General features: G+C 33.0%; 1 protein-coding gene across 3 annotated transcripts; it reads left to right on the top strand.

Moving 5' to 3' along the window:
* The first annotated feature begins 12611 nt into the window (after positions 1 to 12611).
* Positions 12612 to 17599, top strand: LOC134691247 (uncharacterized). 3 transcript variants are annotated; one of them, XM_063551629.1, is made up of 4 exons: positions 12612 to 12711; positions 14596 to 14667; positions 15638 to 15769; positions 17142 to 17599. In XM_063551629.1, exons 2-4 carry the CDS (start codon positions 14604 to 14606, stop codon positions 17369 to 17371), a joined length of 426 nt encoding a protein of 141 aa, XP_063407699.1. In that variant the 5' UTR covers positions 12612 to 12711; positions 14596 to 14603; the 3' UTR covers positions 17372 to 17599. The 3 variants fall into 3 exon arrangements, with proteins under 3 accessions (XP_063407699.1, XP_063407701.1, XP_063407700.1); XM_063551631.1 differs by lacking the exon at positions 12612 to 12711 and adding an exon at positions 13399 to 13491; XM_063551630.1 differs by lacking the exon at positions 12612 to 12711 and adding an exon at positions 13514 to 13563.
* The last annotated feature ends 1732 nt before the right edge of the window (positions 17600 to 19331 follow it).

Consider the following 19331-nt stretch of genomic DNA (forward strand, 5'->3'; position numbering starts at 1 on the left):
TACCGGTTGTGATACGGTTCTCTCTTTGCTTTAAAAGGAAAAAAAAAGACTGTGCGGGAGACATTGATGGTATTAGAAGATGTGACTTTAACATAAAGACGGTGATTGATCAGCCTTAATCACCGAGGTTTTACTGTAAGATCGCACAATTTTATCAGATGGAGCTAACATGATTAACGAAGCAAGAAAGTAAATTTTTGCACAAAATGGAAAGCTCATTATAAGTGAGGCTATTCCCACGACTTGGCCTAGTCTTTTCAAGCATGTAAAACGTGCAATATACTAATGCAGGTGTTTAGTAAGACGAGCTTCTGATTGACTCTTATTCTACCTAGTCTTGTCATTAATGGATCGCAAAGGGACAAAGAGGGTTCCTTTTAAAAAAATCTCTTTCTGAGACCTCATCATTTTTTCAGAAGCTCGTACATTAAGGATGTAAGAAAGGATACCGCGGTTATTTTTAATGTGGAAAACCGGGTGTTCCGTGCACTGCGACGTGTGCATGTGGTGGTGACTGTGAATAAACATGTATTCTTTGCCAAAGAGTAGTAATTTTAAATATTTTTTAATACTATAGTGATTTCGTTTTGTTTTAATCAATCTATCCAAAACTCTACATCGAAGAAATAGATTGAGGACTCATCTTTGAAATGTACGTCATAGTTTTACCGGAAGTGTCAACTTTATATCTAAACATTTACAACAAGCTAGAATAAGTGGTTTTGTGGATAACTTAAAGCCAAAAGTTTAATGACCAGCACAAAATAAAATAATTTTCTTTACATTTTGAAAAAAGTTGAAATTTGAATAAAAAAAAATTATTTCTATGTCCCCCACTTTGGTTATTACCGGAAGTAAGGGTTTTTCAGACATATGTCTTATACATTCTAGCCATCAGAAGCACCAAAGAAAGGTTCCTACACAATGTAATGATAGTAGCAATACGTTAAAACACATTTCATTTACCCTCCCTAAAAAATAAGCTTATTTAAGTACAATGTCCGCCATGTTGGATTTTAACCGGAAGTGGGGTTTCTGAAAACATCTTATCTATTTAATTTATCCAAAAGTAGTAAAAAACAAAGGTCTGTACCAAATATTATGATAGTAGAATGATAATAACACAATTTTACACGCTAGCCTTCGATATTTGGCTGATTTAAGTATGACGTCCGCCATTTTGAATTTTACCGGAAGTGAGACATTTTTTTCAAATGCCTCCCTATCTGAAATAAAAGAGTAATAGTTTTGGAAGGTCTATGCCAAATTTCATGCTTGTAACAGGATGTGCACAATTTTTCACTAAGCCGCCGGACCAATACTATTAGCCAATGTTAATAGAGTAATTTGTGAGAGATTAAAATATTTGACTGGCGTCTAGATATTTTGTTCAGTGCATGTCTTTGATATCAAAGCAATGGAGACAATCGGTGGTAATAGAAAACCAAGGATATTGGGTATCAATCTATGACACATAATCAGTATATACACATCCCCAAAAAAAGCAAGGGAAATAACTATTAACGATGAATACATAATATATAATTCAATGAAATAAAATTGAGAATGGAAATGGGGAATGTATCAAAGAGACAACAACCCGACCATAGAAAAAACAACAGCAGAAGGTCACCAACAGGTCTTCAATTTAACGAGAAATTCCCGCCCCGAAGGCGTCCTTCAGCTGGCCCCTAAACAAATATATACTAGTTCAGTGATAATTAACGCCATACTAATTTCCAAATTGTACACAAAAGACCAGAGGCTCTAGCTATAGAGGTTTTTCATTGTTTAATCTACTGTATGATTTATTAAACGTTATACACATGACTTCAGGTTTGAACATACGAAAAATGTAAAAATAAATAAAATGTAGACACATTTCGGAATGCTTTGTCTCGCTTTTGCAGGCTCGACAACATTTTAAGTTCAGTTTATACCCTGTGCACATCATAATAAAAAAGTTTTTTTTTTTCGTAAGTTATATACCATACTTCTTATAATATTTGTTATTTCTATAATGTTTATGCAAACCGTTCTCCGAAAATGATATTTGAAACAACGTTCGATGAAACCTTTGGAAATAGTTTGCTAGCATCGATTAAGGAATTTTGACTTTTAGATAAAAAAAAATCAAGCAGGTATCTAGTTTCCTCGTGAATTCTCTCTTCAATCGATTTTGTTCCAACCCCAAAATCTTTCAATGCTGTCACAGTAAATTTTCGTGCAGCTACCCATTCTTGTCCATTGCTAAACACTAAACCTAAAATGAGTTGTTACTCATTTAGGATTACACATTACTGTATGATACAAACTATCATGCCAACAAAAGAAAACGAAAAGAAAAAAGACATCACCACGTAAAAGAGCATTTTTCGACTGCTTTTTTTTATTTTGAAAAACTGATAAAGAAATAAAAAACTATAAATTCACCAGCAGTTATATTCTAATATTGATGACCCCTGAAATTTTACTAGGTCAAATAAGTGTCTTTCTTAAAAAAAATATCCATTCATATTTTTATATCTAACTCAATCAATCCTACCGTAAATTTTACGAGTTTGTTGACCGTTATGGAATTACCGTTTCACAAATGATATCGGATATGTTCCTTACGTCGTAACTACAAACCCCTTCCTTTTCATGAATGTGACCTACCGAATTAGACTATTTACGGGATTTGTTATCACATAAGCAACACGACGCGTGCCATGTGTGGAGCAGGATCTGCTTTCCCTTCCGGAGCACCTGGTTTTGCGAGGTTCGTGTTGTTTATTCTTTAAATTAGTTTTCTATGTTGTGTCCTATGTGCAATTGTTTGTCTGTTTGTCTGTTTGTCTTTTTCATGTTTAGCCATGGCGTTGTCAGTTTATTTCGATTTATGAGTTCGACTATCCCTTTGGTGTCTTTCGCCCCTCTTTTTCAATACATTTTTTTTTCCTTTGGCCTTTGTACATGTCACACGGCATATGCATAAAGTAATAAAAAGGATTTTGGATGGGTCTACAGAATAGAAACCATTGACTGGGTTTACAGTCAGAATAGAAATAAAAGACAAATTCTACAGAATAGAAAATATTTGGCCAATTCTACAGAACAAATAGGTAAACAGTATAGAGTAAAACGAACAAAAAAAATCAAAAATAGAGAATAATTGGCCAATTCTACAAAACAAGTTGGTAGACAGTATAGAGTAAAAGGACAAAAAATAAAGAATAGAGAATAATGGGCCAATTATAAAGAACAAGTAGGGGAACAGTATAAAGTAAAAGGCCAAAGAATAAAGAATAGACAAGAATAGGCCAATTCTACAGGACAAGAAGGGGAACAGTATAATAGAGTAAAAAGACCCCCAAAAAATTAAGTATAGGGAATAATGGGCCAATTCTACAGAACACGTAAGGAAACAGTATAGAGAAAAAGAGAAAAAAATAAAGAATAGAGAATAATGGGCGCTAATTCTTAGGAACAAATACGCTAATATTATAGAGTAAAAAAGACACCAAAAAATTAAGAATAGAGAATAATGGGCCAATTCTAAAGGACAAGTAGAGGAACAGTATAGAGTAAAAAGACCCAAAAAATAAAGAACTAGGACAAGTAGGGGAACAGTATAAGGAGAAATGCCAAAAAATAAAGAATAGAGATTAATGGGCCAATTCTAAAGGACAAGTAGAGGAACAGTATAGAGTAAAAAGACCCAAAAAATAAAGAACTAGGACAAGTAGGGGAACAGTATAAGGAGAAATGCCAAACAATAAAGAATAGAGATTAATGGGCCAATTCTAAAGGACAAGTAGAGGAACAGTATAGAGTAAAAAGACCCAAAAAATAAAGAATAAGGACAAGTAGGGGAACAGTATAAGAGAAAATGACAAAAAATAAAGAATAGAGATTAATGAGCCAATTCTAAAGGACAAGTAGAGGAACAGTATAGAGTAAAAAGACCCCAAAAATAAAAAATAAGGACAAGTAGGGGAACAGTATAAGGAAAAATGCCAAAAAATAAAGAATAGAGAAGTTAAAGGCCACAAAATAAAAAAAATAGCGATAATGGGCCAATTCTACAGGACAAGTAGTGGAACAGTATAAAGAAAAAGGCCAAAAAATAAAGAATAGACAATAATGGGTCATTTCTACAGTACACGAAGGGGATAAATATAGAGTAAAAAGACCCCAAAAATAAAGAATAGAGAATAATGGGCTAATTCTAAACAACAAATACGCGAATATTATAGAGTAAAAAAGACACCAAAAAATTAAGAATAGAGAATAATGGGCCAATTATAAAGAACAAGTAGGGGAAAAGTATAAAGTAAAAGGCCAAAGAATAAAGAATAGACAAGAATAGGTCAATTCTACAGGACAAGAAGGGAAACAGTATAATAGAGTAAAAAGACCCCAAAAAAATAAAGTATAGAGAATAATGGGCCAATTCTACAGAACACGTAAGGAAACAGTATAGAGAAAAAAGAGAAAAAAATAAAGAATAGAGAATAATGAGCGCTAATTCTTAGGAACAAATACGCGAATATTATAGAGTAAAAAAGACACCAAAAAATTAAGAATAGAGAATAATGGGCCAATTCTAAAGAACAAATACGCGAATATTATAGGGTAAAAAAGACACCAAAAAATTAAGAATAGAGAATAATGGGCCCATTCTAAAGGACAAGTAGAGGAACAGTATAGAGTAAAAAGACCCAAAAAATAAAGAATAAGGACAAGTAGGGGAACAGTATAAGGAAAAATGCCAAAAAATAAAGAATAGAGATTAATGGGCCAATTCTAAAGGACAAATACGAGAACAGTATAAAGTTAAAGGCCACAAAATAAAAAAATAGACAAAAATGGGCCAATTCTACAGGATAAGTAGGGGAACAGTATAAAGAAAAAGGCCAAAAAATAAAGAATAGACAATAAAGGGTCATTTCTACAGAACACGGAGGGGATAAATATAGAGTAAAAAGACCCCAAAAATAAAGTATAGAGAATAATGGGCTAATTCTAAAGAACAAATACGCGAATAGTATAGAGTAAAAAGACACAAAAAAATTAAGAATAGAGAATAATGGGCTAATTCTAAAGGACAAGTAGAGGAACAGTATAGAGTAAAAAGACCAAAAAAATAAAGAATAAGGACAAGTAGGGGAACAGTATAAGGAAAAATGACAAAAAATAAAGAATAGAGATTAATGGGCCAATTCTAAAGGACAAGTAGAGGAACCGTATAGAGTAAAAAGACCCAAAAATATAAAGAATAAGGACAAGTTGGGGAACAGTATAAGGAAAAATGCCAAAAAATAAAGAATAGAGAAGTCAAAGGCCACAAAATAAAAAAATAGACAATAATGGGCCAATTCTACAGTGGAACAGTGTAAAGAAAAAGGCAAAAAAAAAAAAAGAATAGACAATAATGGGTCATTTCTACAGAACACGAAGGGGATAAATATAGAGTAAAAAGACCCAAAAAATAAAGAATAGAGAATAATGGGCTAATTCTAAAGAACAAATACGCGAATATTATAGAGTAAAAAAGACACCAAAAAATTAAGAATAGAGAATAATGGGCAAATTATAAAGAACAAGTAGGGGAACAGTATAAAGTAAAAGGCCAAAGAATAAAGAATAGACAAGAATAGGCCAATTCTACAGGACAAGAAGGGGAACAGTATAATAGAGTAAAAAGACCCAAACAAAATAAAGTATAGAGAATAATGGGCCAATTCTACAGAACACGTAGGGAAACAGTATAGAAAAAAAGAGAAAAAAATAAAGAATAGAGAATAATGGGCGCTAATTCTTAGGAACAAATACGCGAATATTATAGAGTAAAAAGACACCAAAAAATTAAGAATAGAGAATAATGGGCCAATTCTAAAGAACAAATACGCGAATATTATAGAGTAAAAAAGACACCAAAAAATTAAGAATAGAGAATAATGGGCCAATTCTAAAGGACAAGTAGAGGAACAGTATAGAGTAAAAAGACCCCAAAAATAAAGAATAAGTACAAGTAGGGAAACAGTATAAGGAAAAATGCCAAAAAATAAATAATAGACAATAATGGGATAATTCTAAAGAACAAATACGCGAATATTATAGAGTAAAAAGACCCAAAAAATCAAGAATAGAGAATAATTGGCCAACTCTACATAATAAATAAAAGAACAGTTAAGAGCAAAGGGACAAAAAGTGATGGGGAAAAAATACCAACCAACCCTTAAAAACATTTAAGGAATTACTGTAATATTTTTTCTGTCTATTTCGAATAGACAGAAAAAAATATTACAGTCGTTTCTTATAATTTAATTCTAAATTCCATTTTAAACCGTAGAAAACCATGAAAAAACGTTGATGACGTCACGGTCACCTGACTAAATTATGTCTATGGGCTCAAAACAAAATAACGTCAGCCAATCAGAAGACGCGTTACATCCAAAATTAAATTATTTATTTCTATTTTAAAAAAAAGTATTATGTCATTATAAAAGGATGTATAAGATACCAAGTCGAAAAAAACCTGACATGAGCCATGTTAAAAATAGTACAACGATGAAAAGACAAGCAAGCCCATAGACAACCAAACATCAATTAATGCGAACACCCCCTTCCTCCCAAAAAAGAGGTTTATCTTTTAGACTTTCCTAAACCAAAAACTTTAATTCCCAAACCCCCCTCCCCAACAAAAAAAGGTGTCTCTACTAATTTACACTAGGATGCACACGTTTGATTTAGCGTTTCATATGGTATTAATGTTATTGAATTTAATATGCTTGTAATATTTGATACTGGGCGTGAAACACCAAGCAGACATATTGCAATATGATCACCAAGTACTAAACAACTTACTAGTTTGTCCTTCAAACAGCTTTACGAATGATCGTAGCCATAGCGGTCTGAACTTAGTTTTGTCGCCATTTTTTACCAGGACATCGTGTATTAATTTAAATCCGAAACAAAGTACAAAAGACTGTGATCCAAGTGTAAAATAGACAATATCTCCATACTTCATTCTCAGTTCTAAGAACAGTTTGTTCGGGTTCTTGGTTCGTAGTAACATCGGAAGGTTTCCAATACTTGGCCATGGTATAGGTCCAGGAATGTTAACTCTGCCATTGGAGAAAGTATTCCTCAAAATGTAAGTTGTTAATAAAACTATTGTTAATATAAAAAATGAAGACAAATTCAAATAGTTAAATAGGTTAAAACAATTGCTCAACATGCTGATGTGTAGGTCAAACAAGGAAATACAGCGTTCACAATAAGTTCTTAGTGATCAATAAACACAGAACTGTTTACACCTTTACTGTTTGTTATCTAAATATCTCATAACTGTGATAGCCTTTATGCAATATAAATAAACATGTTATGTGATAACTTCTTGTTAACTCGGTGAAGGCTAAGTGGTCTCTTGTAAACTGTAAAAGATATATTTGTTTTTTCATTGTTTTTTGTTGTTGTTTTCCCCCTATTAAACTGGTGACGAAACGGACCGAGTGTGCACACGTTAAACACATGTTTGATGCCATGACTATCGTCAATGAAACAGTTTACAGGAAGACACGGCATCCTACCCGGACACATTATTCTCACTCTGGGCCGATTCTACTTCATCTATACTTCTACTGGATAATGGCCACAATCACCAAACTGAATATTTTGCCATAACTTCGGTGCGCATACGGCCCCCCCCCCCCTAACCCAATATTGTTTGAATTTTTATCAGCTTTGTCACCGAGCCATTAAAAGCCTCGACTGACGGTGCTGATACCATCCCAGGAGGGAGAGTGTTCCTGATGGCACCGGGAAAGAAGGAATATTTCCGGAAATCACTTGATGCAATTATCAAAATTGTAACAGGTTTTGGGTTTATGTTTCCTGGTCATTTAAATCAATCAATCGGTCAATGATTGTTTTAAAACTATTTCCTACTATCTTCATATATTTTTTCACTCATCACCGAGTTTGAACTAACAAGAGCAACACACCAGAGTTCAATATCGTAGCAGCTACGTAGCGGCTACGAATCTGCTATCAATATCTTTGTAACAATTAGTCTATAGCTACAAGTTTGAAATAGTCAAAATCTACGTAACACTACGTATAGCTGCTACGATATTGAACTCAACCCTGGTTTCACATGTATATATACAGTAGGATCTGCTTACCTTTCCGGAGTACCTGATATAATCCCCAGTTTCTGGTGGAGTTCATGTTGATCATTCTTTTGTTTTCTATGTTGTGTTTTGTGTACTGTTGTTTGTCTTTTTTAATTTTTTTTCCTCAGCCATAACGTTTTAAGTTTATTTTTGACTTATGATTTGAATGTCCCTTTGGTGTTCTTCGCCTCTCCTTAACCAGGGAACTTAGTAACCGATCGGTCTAAGAAGTCGACTCCCACACGGCACTCTTAATTGGACTAGAATTGTCAGTGTTCCTACCGGTTCATTCTCAGAAACATACTAGTTCATCCCCAATTTAAGTAGTCTTTGTTCCGTCCCGTTTGTGAAGTGTTTTGTTGAAATTTGTCTTCGTCTTCGTCAAATTTTGTTTTTATGTGCTGCTGATTGTCAATTTTGAAAACTGTCATCTTTCTTCCCTAAAGGAAGAACTAAAACAATTATATAACTAATTTTTAACACCATACGTGCGTTTTCGTCTACATCCGACTCATCAGTGGCGCTCGAATCAAAATATTTTGAAAGTCAAAACCAAGTTGAAGAGCAAATTGTTTGTACTAATAAGGGCTAAACAAACTTGAGAATGGAAATGGAAACTCCCGCACCTGGAGGAGTCCTTAAGCTGGCCAGAGAAGTTCTCGCTCGGACACAAACTCCAAAAGATTATTATGTCTGGGTGTAAAAAACACTTAATTCGAGCCGGGTCTAAAACTGACCTGCCTCATTATTATATGAAAAATTCAAGAAAACCAACCATCGTATAAAGCAAAGTGTTAATTTTGATTTTGGGGTTCTAATTTATGGTTCAAGTTTGGATGTTTCAAATATTCACACTACGTCTTTTTCTACCAGTATTTATGCTCATTTAAGATACATGTAGTTGATTATGAACGAAAGAAGAAAGTGAGTTTACAGTTTGCAGCTATCCGACGACAAAGAATAACCAGGTAGTTTCTAAGGGTTCTGTATCAATCCGTTGAATAAACTGTCCACTTCTAAATTTTCAACACCTTTTGGTGTGACTGGAACTGTAAAACACGTATGGTGCCACAGCTTTCTTAATGAAAAAGTTGCACATTTATTTTAAAAACTCTGCGGTTTCGGAATTTTCGAGATAGTATGAATAAAGAACATATGTTGCTTAATTTTGTTAAGAAAGTTTGCTTAACACAAGGTTTCCTCCGATTTCTCGCTATTTCTACACAAATAGCTTACACTCAGTGTCCACTATTTCAATTTTCGTTTTAGTTAACAGGGCAGCAGAAAATAAATCTACTACTACATTTGTACCTAGTATCTAAAATTGTAAAAAATAGGTAGCGCCAGTCATTTGATATTTCTCTCTTTTAGCTATATATACCTACATATTGCTCTCATTACATTAACAAAGACCTGTTATAGATGAAATTGACGTTTTCTCATATCTTCCTTTTGTTCTTTACATGCTCTGACCTTCTTTTTTTTCTTGTAACTTTAAAAACATTTAATCCACACTGATCTGTGTCCACACTTGTTACTTTAAAATAAATATCTTACAATCAATAAAAAAAAGCTTTACTATTTACTAGGATAATAATTTTTACTGAATGAATGAATCACTTAGCACGACATCATGTAATCTTACGGTCGGTTTGAAGATTAATTTTATCAGTTGTTGAAGTTTAAAGCCTGAAACATTGTGAGGCGGCTTGGAATTTAAAGGTCATATTCATCTTTGATATAATCCCAACTTAACAACAATTATATTATACTTATATTTTGTAAGTTCAAAGTTAATCCTCTTTAACGGTAAAAATTACAATACTCTCTCCATGGTAATTGTTCAGGGTTTGTAGGAGAACCCATGGTATATGTTATCTAAAATTACTATGTGTTATTCAAGAAATGATTGAGTAACAGGTTAAAACATTAGTTCAAGAACTTCAAGCAGTTTTTGTTGTTGTTTTGTTGTTGTTGTCGTCAATAGATAATTCTATGAACGCTCCCCTGGTAAGTATAATGAAGAAGATGTCGGTAAACATTTAAAAATTAGTAAAGTTGGGTATCGCATTAGTATGCATTAAAGCTAAATGCAAAATGTAGGAACATATGAGAAAGCTTTAGTGTCCCTGAAATCTAGGGTAATGGTGAAAGTTGTCCAGGCGTCCTATAGGAAATAGCAAGGCTCTACTTTGAAAACAATTACATTGTAAAGGAACATATAAAAATATGGAGATGTGGTATTTTATGCTTATCAGACAACTATCCACTAAAGTTCAAATGAAGTGGATGCAAGCAATTATAGGCAAGCATACGGTGGCGGCCTTCAACAATGAGGAAAAAAATCTATACCGTATAGCTTTAAAAGGATCACATATTAAAAATTGAAAAATTCAATGGAAAAAACTAATAGCCTAATTTTAATAAAACATATTACGAAAAACAAATATGACAGACGTTAACCAGTGACAACCACCAAACTACAAGCTCCTAATTTGGGACAGACACGTACAGAATGTGGCGCGGTTAAACATGTTTGATGGCGCTACACCCTCCCCTAACTTGGGACTTATGGGGGTGTATTACACAGTACAAAATAAGAAGTAACTTCTGTTTATAGTTTATAAGTCACAGTTTACTTGGTTAACGATTTTCATGTCGTCTTAAAAAAAACCCGCAATATTACCATCATGATGAAAATATTTAACAAAACGGTATAGAGCCTCGCAGTGATTGCATGTCATTAAATACAATATGGGCGACACCTGTTGCTTAAACTTTGTGAATCAATATCAGATACTTTACAATCAACAACTTCAAATTTAAGTAAGTATGGTTATTCTTAATTAACGAACATTGACTTATATTTGGTTACTGTTGGTCAGTTTTTGAAAATTATCATATATGTATAGTTCTATTCCGTATTTCACTATTTGCTTCCTATTAAGGCGTCATCTCAATATACACAGCTACTTTTGCATAGGTATTATTTCTGTACTATAAATATGTAGCACTAGAAATTTACTTTTAATATTTATTACAATTTCTTTACTTTAAAATTATTGTAATACTAAGGTACTTGTATTTGACTGTACTTGATTTGTACTAAAATAGAAAAACTTTCAAAATGCTGAAAATGTAACGGTAGTAACCAAAAATCTGTAGTACCTAAATTTCAAGTACAAATTAAGTACTGTAAAATACAGGTACCTAAATATAACAATATTTTTAAAGTAACAAAATAGTACTGAAGATTTAAAGTAAATTTCCGGTACTGCAGATTTTTAGTACACAAATAGTACCTATGCAAAAGTAGCTGTGTATGTTATTAAATGGTTGCTTACCCTTATAAAAAATATTCTAAACAAGTAAATGTGTGATAATTGAGGGATTTCTACTTCGTTTCATCAAGCATTTTGAAATTTCATAGAAAGTAAGGCCGTGAATACGTGTTTATTTGGTTAGTCAATGGAAAGGCCTGATCTAGTTACTTGACAGATATTTACACAGCAGATTAGATAAGTTGTATCTGAAAACAGATCAAAAGTAGAAAAGAGATGTAAACTGAAATAAATATTTTATTCCAACCTCAAGTTTTTCTTCTTATATTTCCGTTAATTAATAAAATACGCGTCATTTTTATAAATTCAACCTTTTGCTATATTATTAATGTTTTATTATAATTCTGGATGTAATATGTCTAATGCTTGATTGGGTGAAAGTGAATTAAATTATAAGAAATGACTGTAACATTGTCTACTTACTCATGGGAGTTTTTTAAATTTACATTGACTGGCTATAAAGCGTTCGCTCGCTCGCACGGTCGGTTTCTATTTGACATAACCAGAACCTTTGTTTCAAGTTTCTTTTGAATGTTACAAATTGAAAAAATATAGATAGATGAAATAAAAATGGAAGGACATATTTGCCCTGTTGCTCAGATCAAACGTTTTTGTACTACCCAACTTTCGGAAACCCGTGTGTTCTATGTTAATTCTAAGGTATGCTACTTTTTTTAAGCACCTGTATAGTTTTGAGATGAAATTAGTACTACAACTTTGTTTAAACGTAAGACAAAATAGCTATGAATGCTTGAAGTTGCAAAAAAGAAAGCAAGTGTGTTATGATTTAGTGGTGTTATTCCGTAAAGATTTGCCTGTTATTTATAATTTTTGCCATAAATCTTACGCAATACAAAGTTGAAACGAGTTTGAACTTTTGGCTATATTCTCTGTGAGCTAGAAACACCCAAAACGAGCGAACACAACGTATAAACAATATCCACAATATTCATCTGTGACGTATTTAAAATTTCTCAAACCAATTTGTAACAGTAAAATCTGCTTAGTTTAAAATATCACTTGTGTTTTTTCGTTTTGGAAAAAATGATATTTTAATTTCAAGGGCAATGAAATCCAAAAAAGTTAATATACCGCGAAACAGTGTTATTGGCTTCATGATTTTTGGCGCGTTTACGTCATAAAGTCAACAGGACGTCATTTGAAATCTTTTGGGTGAAACGTAACGTAGCGTAGTGTAAAGTTTTAAGGTAGGCTGTGTTTATTATAATGCTGATATTCAGTCACTTTTTTCTGTTATATTTTTTTTCTTTAAATTAATTATTCAAGTTATGGTTTCAAGATATTATAAATCGTTTCTTACGTTTGTCTGTAAAGTTTGTTTTTTTTATACATCTTTGTCTTCCCGTATGTTCACGTTGCTGTTTGAAATCTTCTTTATAGTGCAGTTACCGATAATAAGTGGAAGACAACATAACAACATAGTTTATGTTACTTTGTATTATGATATTAAATTTTGTAAACGTAAAATATGAACTTCGACAAATAAAAAAAAATGGGTGAAAGTATCATTTATATGTTTGAAAATTTGGGTTTTTTTTCTGAGTAGAATCTTTCGTTTTTTTCACAAAATATGGAATGATCTCGGAAAGTCATAACTGATGGTTTGCTTTTCCATGCAACAATGCCATCTGTTATCGAAGACTAGCATCACACTACTAGCCTAGTCCTATAATATATGACCTCGGGGGCATTATTTAATATTTATATTTACTGTTCTGGTATTTTTTTGCCACCCGAGCATTAGACAAAAAATATAAAATGAAAATATCAGCATGAAAACGTAAAAAAGTGAATATATAATGCGAAGGCATATATTATAGGACTACACACTAGCCATAAAAAAATGTAAACTATAAATGTTCTGGCACGTGAACACAGTTCTTTGAAAATATCAATCACGTGGTAGTTGATTTCTATTTAAAATTTTAGTGTTTATTTTGTTTACGTAAATACGACTGTTTTTGCTGGTGAGTAGTTTATTTTCCTAGAGTTAATATAAAACTTCTGATTGTTTGAACCGATACATAAATTATGTAAAGGTAAGTCTTGTGCTACAACTATTAAACACATGAGTCAATTTTTAACAAAACCTGACGGCACTCTTGATACAGCAATTGAACCCAGTGTATCTTCCTCTGGGGGCTTTCCCTATCCTCATTTTTGTAATCATTTTTTCATGTCAAAAGAGTGGAAGTATCCAGCTCTCTCTCTCTCTCTGTACGATCATAGCTACATACAGGAAGCCTCTAGAAAGGAAAAAAAACTTTTGATGGGTCCGTAGAAATCATTTCTGCCCAGGCAAAGTTTTGTCTCTAGTCTATGCAACATGACCTCATGTACCACACAGGGACTCGGTTAAAAGTAAAAGTTGAAGTTGAAGTTAGCAGATTAAAATTTTGTTTATCAATGTTTTTTCAAATCTTTTCTCGTATTTCCTGTCTATTTGTACCACATTACATATCAAAAATTGTGTCAATGTGCAGTTAACTATCCATATCTGTATACTGAAAAGTCCTACTGAAGGATATCTTTAAAACGTTAATATTGTAATACTAGTTTGTTAATTAAATAGACAGGAAATACAATAGAAAAATGTTTTTTAAAATATTGATTAACACAGTTTTAATCTGCGAAGCAATTCTATGTAATTTACCGGCGAAGTCTTATTAGATAAGATAAGATAATTTTTATTAACCAATCATGGTGCCCAAAATTTGAGCTATACAATCAAATGAATGAATTACAAAATAAAGCACAGAAAATGATTAGAATGATTAAAGTACATTTAGACAACAAAAAAACTATTATGTATGCATTATTGTCGATGAAATATGTAGAATCAACTTGAATTTCTTCTTCGTCGGTTACAGAAATGATGTGATTTATTATCGTCTTGAATCGCTGGGATATATATTATATAAAATATTCACCACTGGGAATTCAGCCAAAAAAATTCTTTTTTCTTTTTAGCCATTCAAAAATTTAATTTTCATATACATTCTTTTTGTTACAAATTTCTTGTTAACCAACAAACAGTTATAATAGACTTTGGAATATCCTCTTTTTTTCAGATTCGGATATGGATACCAATAGATTTGTACTACTGGTGTTATTCACAATCTTAGAACAGACTTTTGCCGAACGTAAGTAATTCAATTTCAGTCATTTACGTGACCTTGTTTTTTTTAAATATTAGTCAAACCAGAATAAAACAAGAATGTATCCCCAGTACATGGATGCCCCATGCACAAAATCATTTTCTATGTTCAGTAGACCGTAAAAATGGGGAAAATCTATAATTTGGCATTAAAATTAAAAAAATCATACCATAGGAAATATGTTTAGTTTAAACAACTTATATTAATCCCTTTCCACTTTGCGGGTGCGAGTGCTGCCTTGTAGCGGCATAAGCCTACTCTTTTTCGAAATCGACAAGGGTGTCTTTAACGTACAAGAGATATGGCTCTCTCTTAACACGGGTCAGCCATTTATCGTCCTCGTCCTCGTCCGACGGACTATCATCGTTTCCTCAAGACCATACTCGCAAATGGTGTCAAGGGACAGCCGAAAATGGAGTTCCTGAAATTTTCATCCCAAACGGGAATCGAACCAGGAACTTTTGTGTTAGCAGTCCGATGCACTAACCACTACACCACGGCTATCTCAGGAAATATGTGTACTAAGTTTCAAGTTGATTGGACTTCCAACTTTATTTTATTCATCCTCTATGGTCTGTAGGGGGTCAGTGGTTAACCGTATAACGATTTTATCGCACGCTAAACTTTTTCTGCTGCGTTTTGTTAAAAAAATAAGCAATGAAACACAACATTATTAATTTATCGGACCACAGATGAAAAAAAAAGTAGGGGTGCGATAAAGGGTGTGCATCAAAGTCGATATGGATTAAACAGCAGGCTATTTATCACATATGCAAAACTACTGTATTTACTACTAAATATACGATAAAGCCTTTTAAACTTAATTTAACAAAATTATAAAAAAAAGAAAAGTAGAGGTTAATAGCGGGTATAAATTTTTAATTGCACTACAAGAATAACACTAGAGGATTCCATATATCTGACCAACAGTCAAAAACTTATTTTATTATTTCAGCTGCTTTTTGTCACAGATTAATCGTAGATAAGAAAGACACACACAGAAAACATTGTTATGAGGAAAGCACGTACAGAATTTGTAAAACTTCGTGTCTAAGTGTTGTTTTAGACGAAAGCTTTATAGCTAATGGTAAGTAAAAAAAAACTTTTAATGGATTGATAACTTCCACTTATAAATAAATGCACTATTAAATTGGCGTAAAAGAACGGAACAAGCTGAATACGTGACATTTACAAATATTTACAATAACTTATTTAGATTGTTTCGGTTGAATTTAAAAGATAATCCGCTTCAATCGTAACTACTCGGCCATTCTCGCTATGCAGTACAATAACCTCGTATGCACTACGGAGAAATACTTCTTAAATTGTTGGCCGGAATTGTAGTGATCCGCGACACAAAGAAGTACTATCCTCCAGGTGGCGCTATAATTTGGTTACATATCACAGTAATCAAGAACTTTAACTCTGCCAAATATTTTGGCGCGAAAGAAGGAGCAAAGTAAATAAGTAATGGTAAAAAAATTGTACCATTCCAGTCGAAAAAATATAAAATTTAATCGGATCGGAAAATTTTCCGGACAGGAGCAAGGTAAATCAGTAGTGGTAAAAAAAATGTACCAGTCCAGTCGAAAAAATATAATTTTGAATCAAATCGGAAAATTTTCCGGACAATGATTCCTCCGCCTAATGCATACGAGGTTATTTCTTCGTGCAACCAGAAAGGCCGAGTAGTTCCGATTGAATCCGCTTCTGTACGGAATTGGCCGAGTTGTGACGATTGATTTTTTTTATGTTATGTTTTGAATTCCCGCATCTGCGCAGAAATCTACAATACCAATTTCATTTTTAATAATTCCTTGATATGAAAAAACGTTACCCGATGATAGCGTTTCTTTTTTTACATTGCATATGACGTCATAACTTTAATAGCGTTACAACTAAAATCCTATACAACAGAACCAAAATTGGAAACGTTACGGTACTTCCGTTTCTTTTTTTTTAACAAATATTTAAGTTATAAAAAAATCATTCAAACAGAATTCGCGTCATAATAATAAATTTTAGAAAGACAACCATAACTTGGAACAAAATGCCGCCAAATAGAATAATGCACCTAGGTAAATGAATTTACTTTTGTAAAGTAATGAAGAACAGAAATATTTCAGTACGAAAACAGGAGTGAAAATTTATAGTCAGTCCAAACAGTTATGAAAGCTGGTATATATATATATATAAAAAAGAGTCGTGATTTAACTATAAATAACACATAAAATAACAAAAAAGAAATAGAAGTTGTATCAATAGGTAAAATTAATACGAAAGAATCTTAATTATATGCACAAAAAGATTTCTAGTTTGTTTTTGTTAATTGTTGTAATGCTGTATCACTGACGTATTCACCAGGTCTCCCTTTGTCCATATGTATGCAGGAACTTAATAAATATTCTTGAAATAATTGAGATAAACAAATGTTCATCCTTGTAATACTCCTTTTTCAGATTGTCCATGGGGCGATGCACCACAGGCTAGAGGATGCCAGAAAATCAACGACTTAACCTCAGGAAGATTCTGTATTAGGAGAACAGGTTCTACACTATTAACAGAAGATGTGGTTATCGGGATTAACTGTTGTGGAACTTGTATGACATCGAACCTGAAACAATCTCCAGACAAACTTAGCGGTTATAGGTCAAAGTTCCCTGAAATATATAAGAACCGTTCAGGCTAAACGAAAGCCATTCCTAGCCGTTCATCCGTTAAATATTTAAAAAAAAAAAGCTGCCATAGACATTTTGTAACTCCATCTATATACAATTCTTCATCGCATCTGATAGTCTCTGTTGCAAGAATGAAAATATTAGCTAGACATATATATATATATTTATTTCACTTTTGATGTTTTAATTTATTGAATAATCATTTTGTTACCAATAGAAAATAGTGTCAGCGATTGTTACTGGTATATTTGTTCCATACGTTGACAGTATACAAACATATAAAATAATTATCAGTGACGCTAGAATAATAAAAGCCTCACTATTTTCAAGATTTGAATGTCCGTAAGACAAAGTACACCTGACCTTGACCTCATTTCATGTCTCAGAGATTAAGATTAAAGTTTCAATGGTCAAACCTAGATCTCAGATCCCATATAAGGAAAGACAAACTATATTTGGTGTATAGAATGATTATACGGTCTGTTCATAACAGGTTTGATTTACTTTGTTCTCAACTTATGGTTCATACAACGTTTCATGGTGTTGGTTATTGTTGCAGATGCTATTTTTGGTATATTGAATGATTCTAACGTGTAAGTCAGGTCGTTTTCATTTGTTCATAGTGTGGTTTTGTGATTGTGTTGGTTCGATGTATCGAAATATTGCAAGATGTACATGTCTGTCTGTCAATTACAGGCTCATTACTTTTGATCTCGGGTTGTTTGTTGTCTCATTCTGAGTCACAGGCAGTTATACCACATCTTCTCTTTTTGATATCAAAATAAAATTTCACCTGTACTCTTGAGATGATATTTTGATACTGTCAGTTTTGAAAAATCTTTTAAATTAGTTCTGGTGTTATTTGATATTTGGATTAAATTTACTTATCTCTTTTCTTTTTTGAGTTTCATGAAGCTTTGTTTTATATATAGAGAATAATACATGGCAAAATTCGTATCAAATGTCGTATCATCCCGAGACACCAATATCAGCCCAAGGGCCTTTAGCTCCGATGGTGATACGGCATATGAACGAATGTTATCTAAACCGAGCCGATTCGAGCGTATCGTATAAAAATGTTTTAGGAGACATATTGATCATTCAACTACTGTATCTCCCATCAATGCAGTTTAAAATGCCCAGACTGAACAACTGACCTGATCAAGCCCGGACGGATGTACGATCATACACCGCTGTTTTCACGACGAATGTACGATCATACACCACTGTTATCACGACGGATACGAGTATACACCGCTGTTATCACGACGGATACGATCATACACCGCTGTTATCACGACGAATACGATCATACACCGCTGTTATCACGACGGATACGATCATACACCGCTGTTATCACGACAGATACGATCATACACCGCTGTTATCACGACGGATACGATCATACACCGCTGTTATCACGACAGATACGATCATACACCACTGTTATCATTTAGCACATGGCAGGAAATTAAGCATTTTTACAATATACCCAAAAAGAATTCTAAATACACAAGACTATGCATTTTCGTGCATACTAGTGTTATGTTTTAAAAACTTAGATACAAACAAAACGCATGCACAAAGACTTGTAAATGTATGCACGATATGAAAGTAGCGGATTATCAGGAAATGGTGCAATTATTGATAATGGTATACACCCAAGACATCATCAGGAAACTATAAACATTCATTTTTGTTTGATCTGAGGGTTTGTTTTCAGCTTGTGTTTTTTTTTTTTATCCTACATCGATCTTTTGATGTCGTCCCTAATATTGCTGTCCATAATTTTCGATCCAACAAATTATTTCGATTTACGTCAGAAACCTGAAAAATACACTTTACTAGTAATAGAAATGCAGGACATTTTATCAACATGTTGCAAAAGAGGGACGAAAGATACCAAAGGGACAGTCAAACTCATAAATCTAAAACAAACTGACAACGCCAAGGCTAAAAATGAAAAAGAAA

The sequence above is a fragment of the Mytilus trossulus genome, chromosome 11 (assembly GCF_036588685.1).
Source record: "Mytilus trossulus isolate FHL-02 chromosome 11, PNRI_Mtr1.1.1.hap1, whole genome shotgun sequence".
In the NCBI taxonomy this organism is placed as follows: Eukaryota; Metazoa; Mollusca; class Bivalvia; order Mytilida; family Mytilidae; genus Mytilus; species Mytilus trossulus.

Coding starts and splice junctions, on each gene's coding strand:
- LOC134691247 (XM_063551629.1), top strand. CDS start 14,604: ATGGATACCAATAGATTTGTACTACTGGTGTTATTCACAATCTTAGAA. Junction 14,668..15,637: donor AGAACAGACTTTTGCCGAAC/GTAAGTAATTCA, acceptor TTATTATTTCAG/CTGCTTTTTGTCACAGATTA. Junction 15,770..17,141: donor CGAAAGCTTTATAGCTAATG/GTAAGTAAAAAA, acceptor CTCCTTTTTCAG/ATTGTCCATGGGGCGATGCA.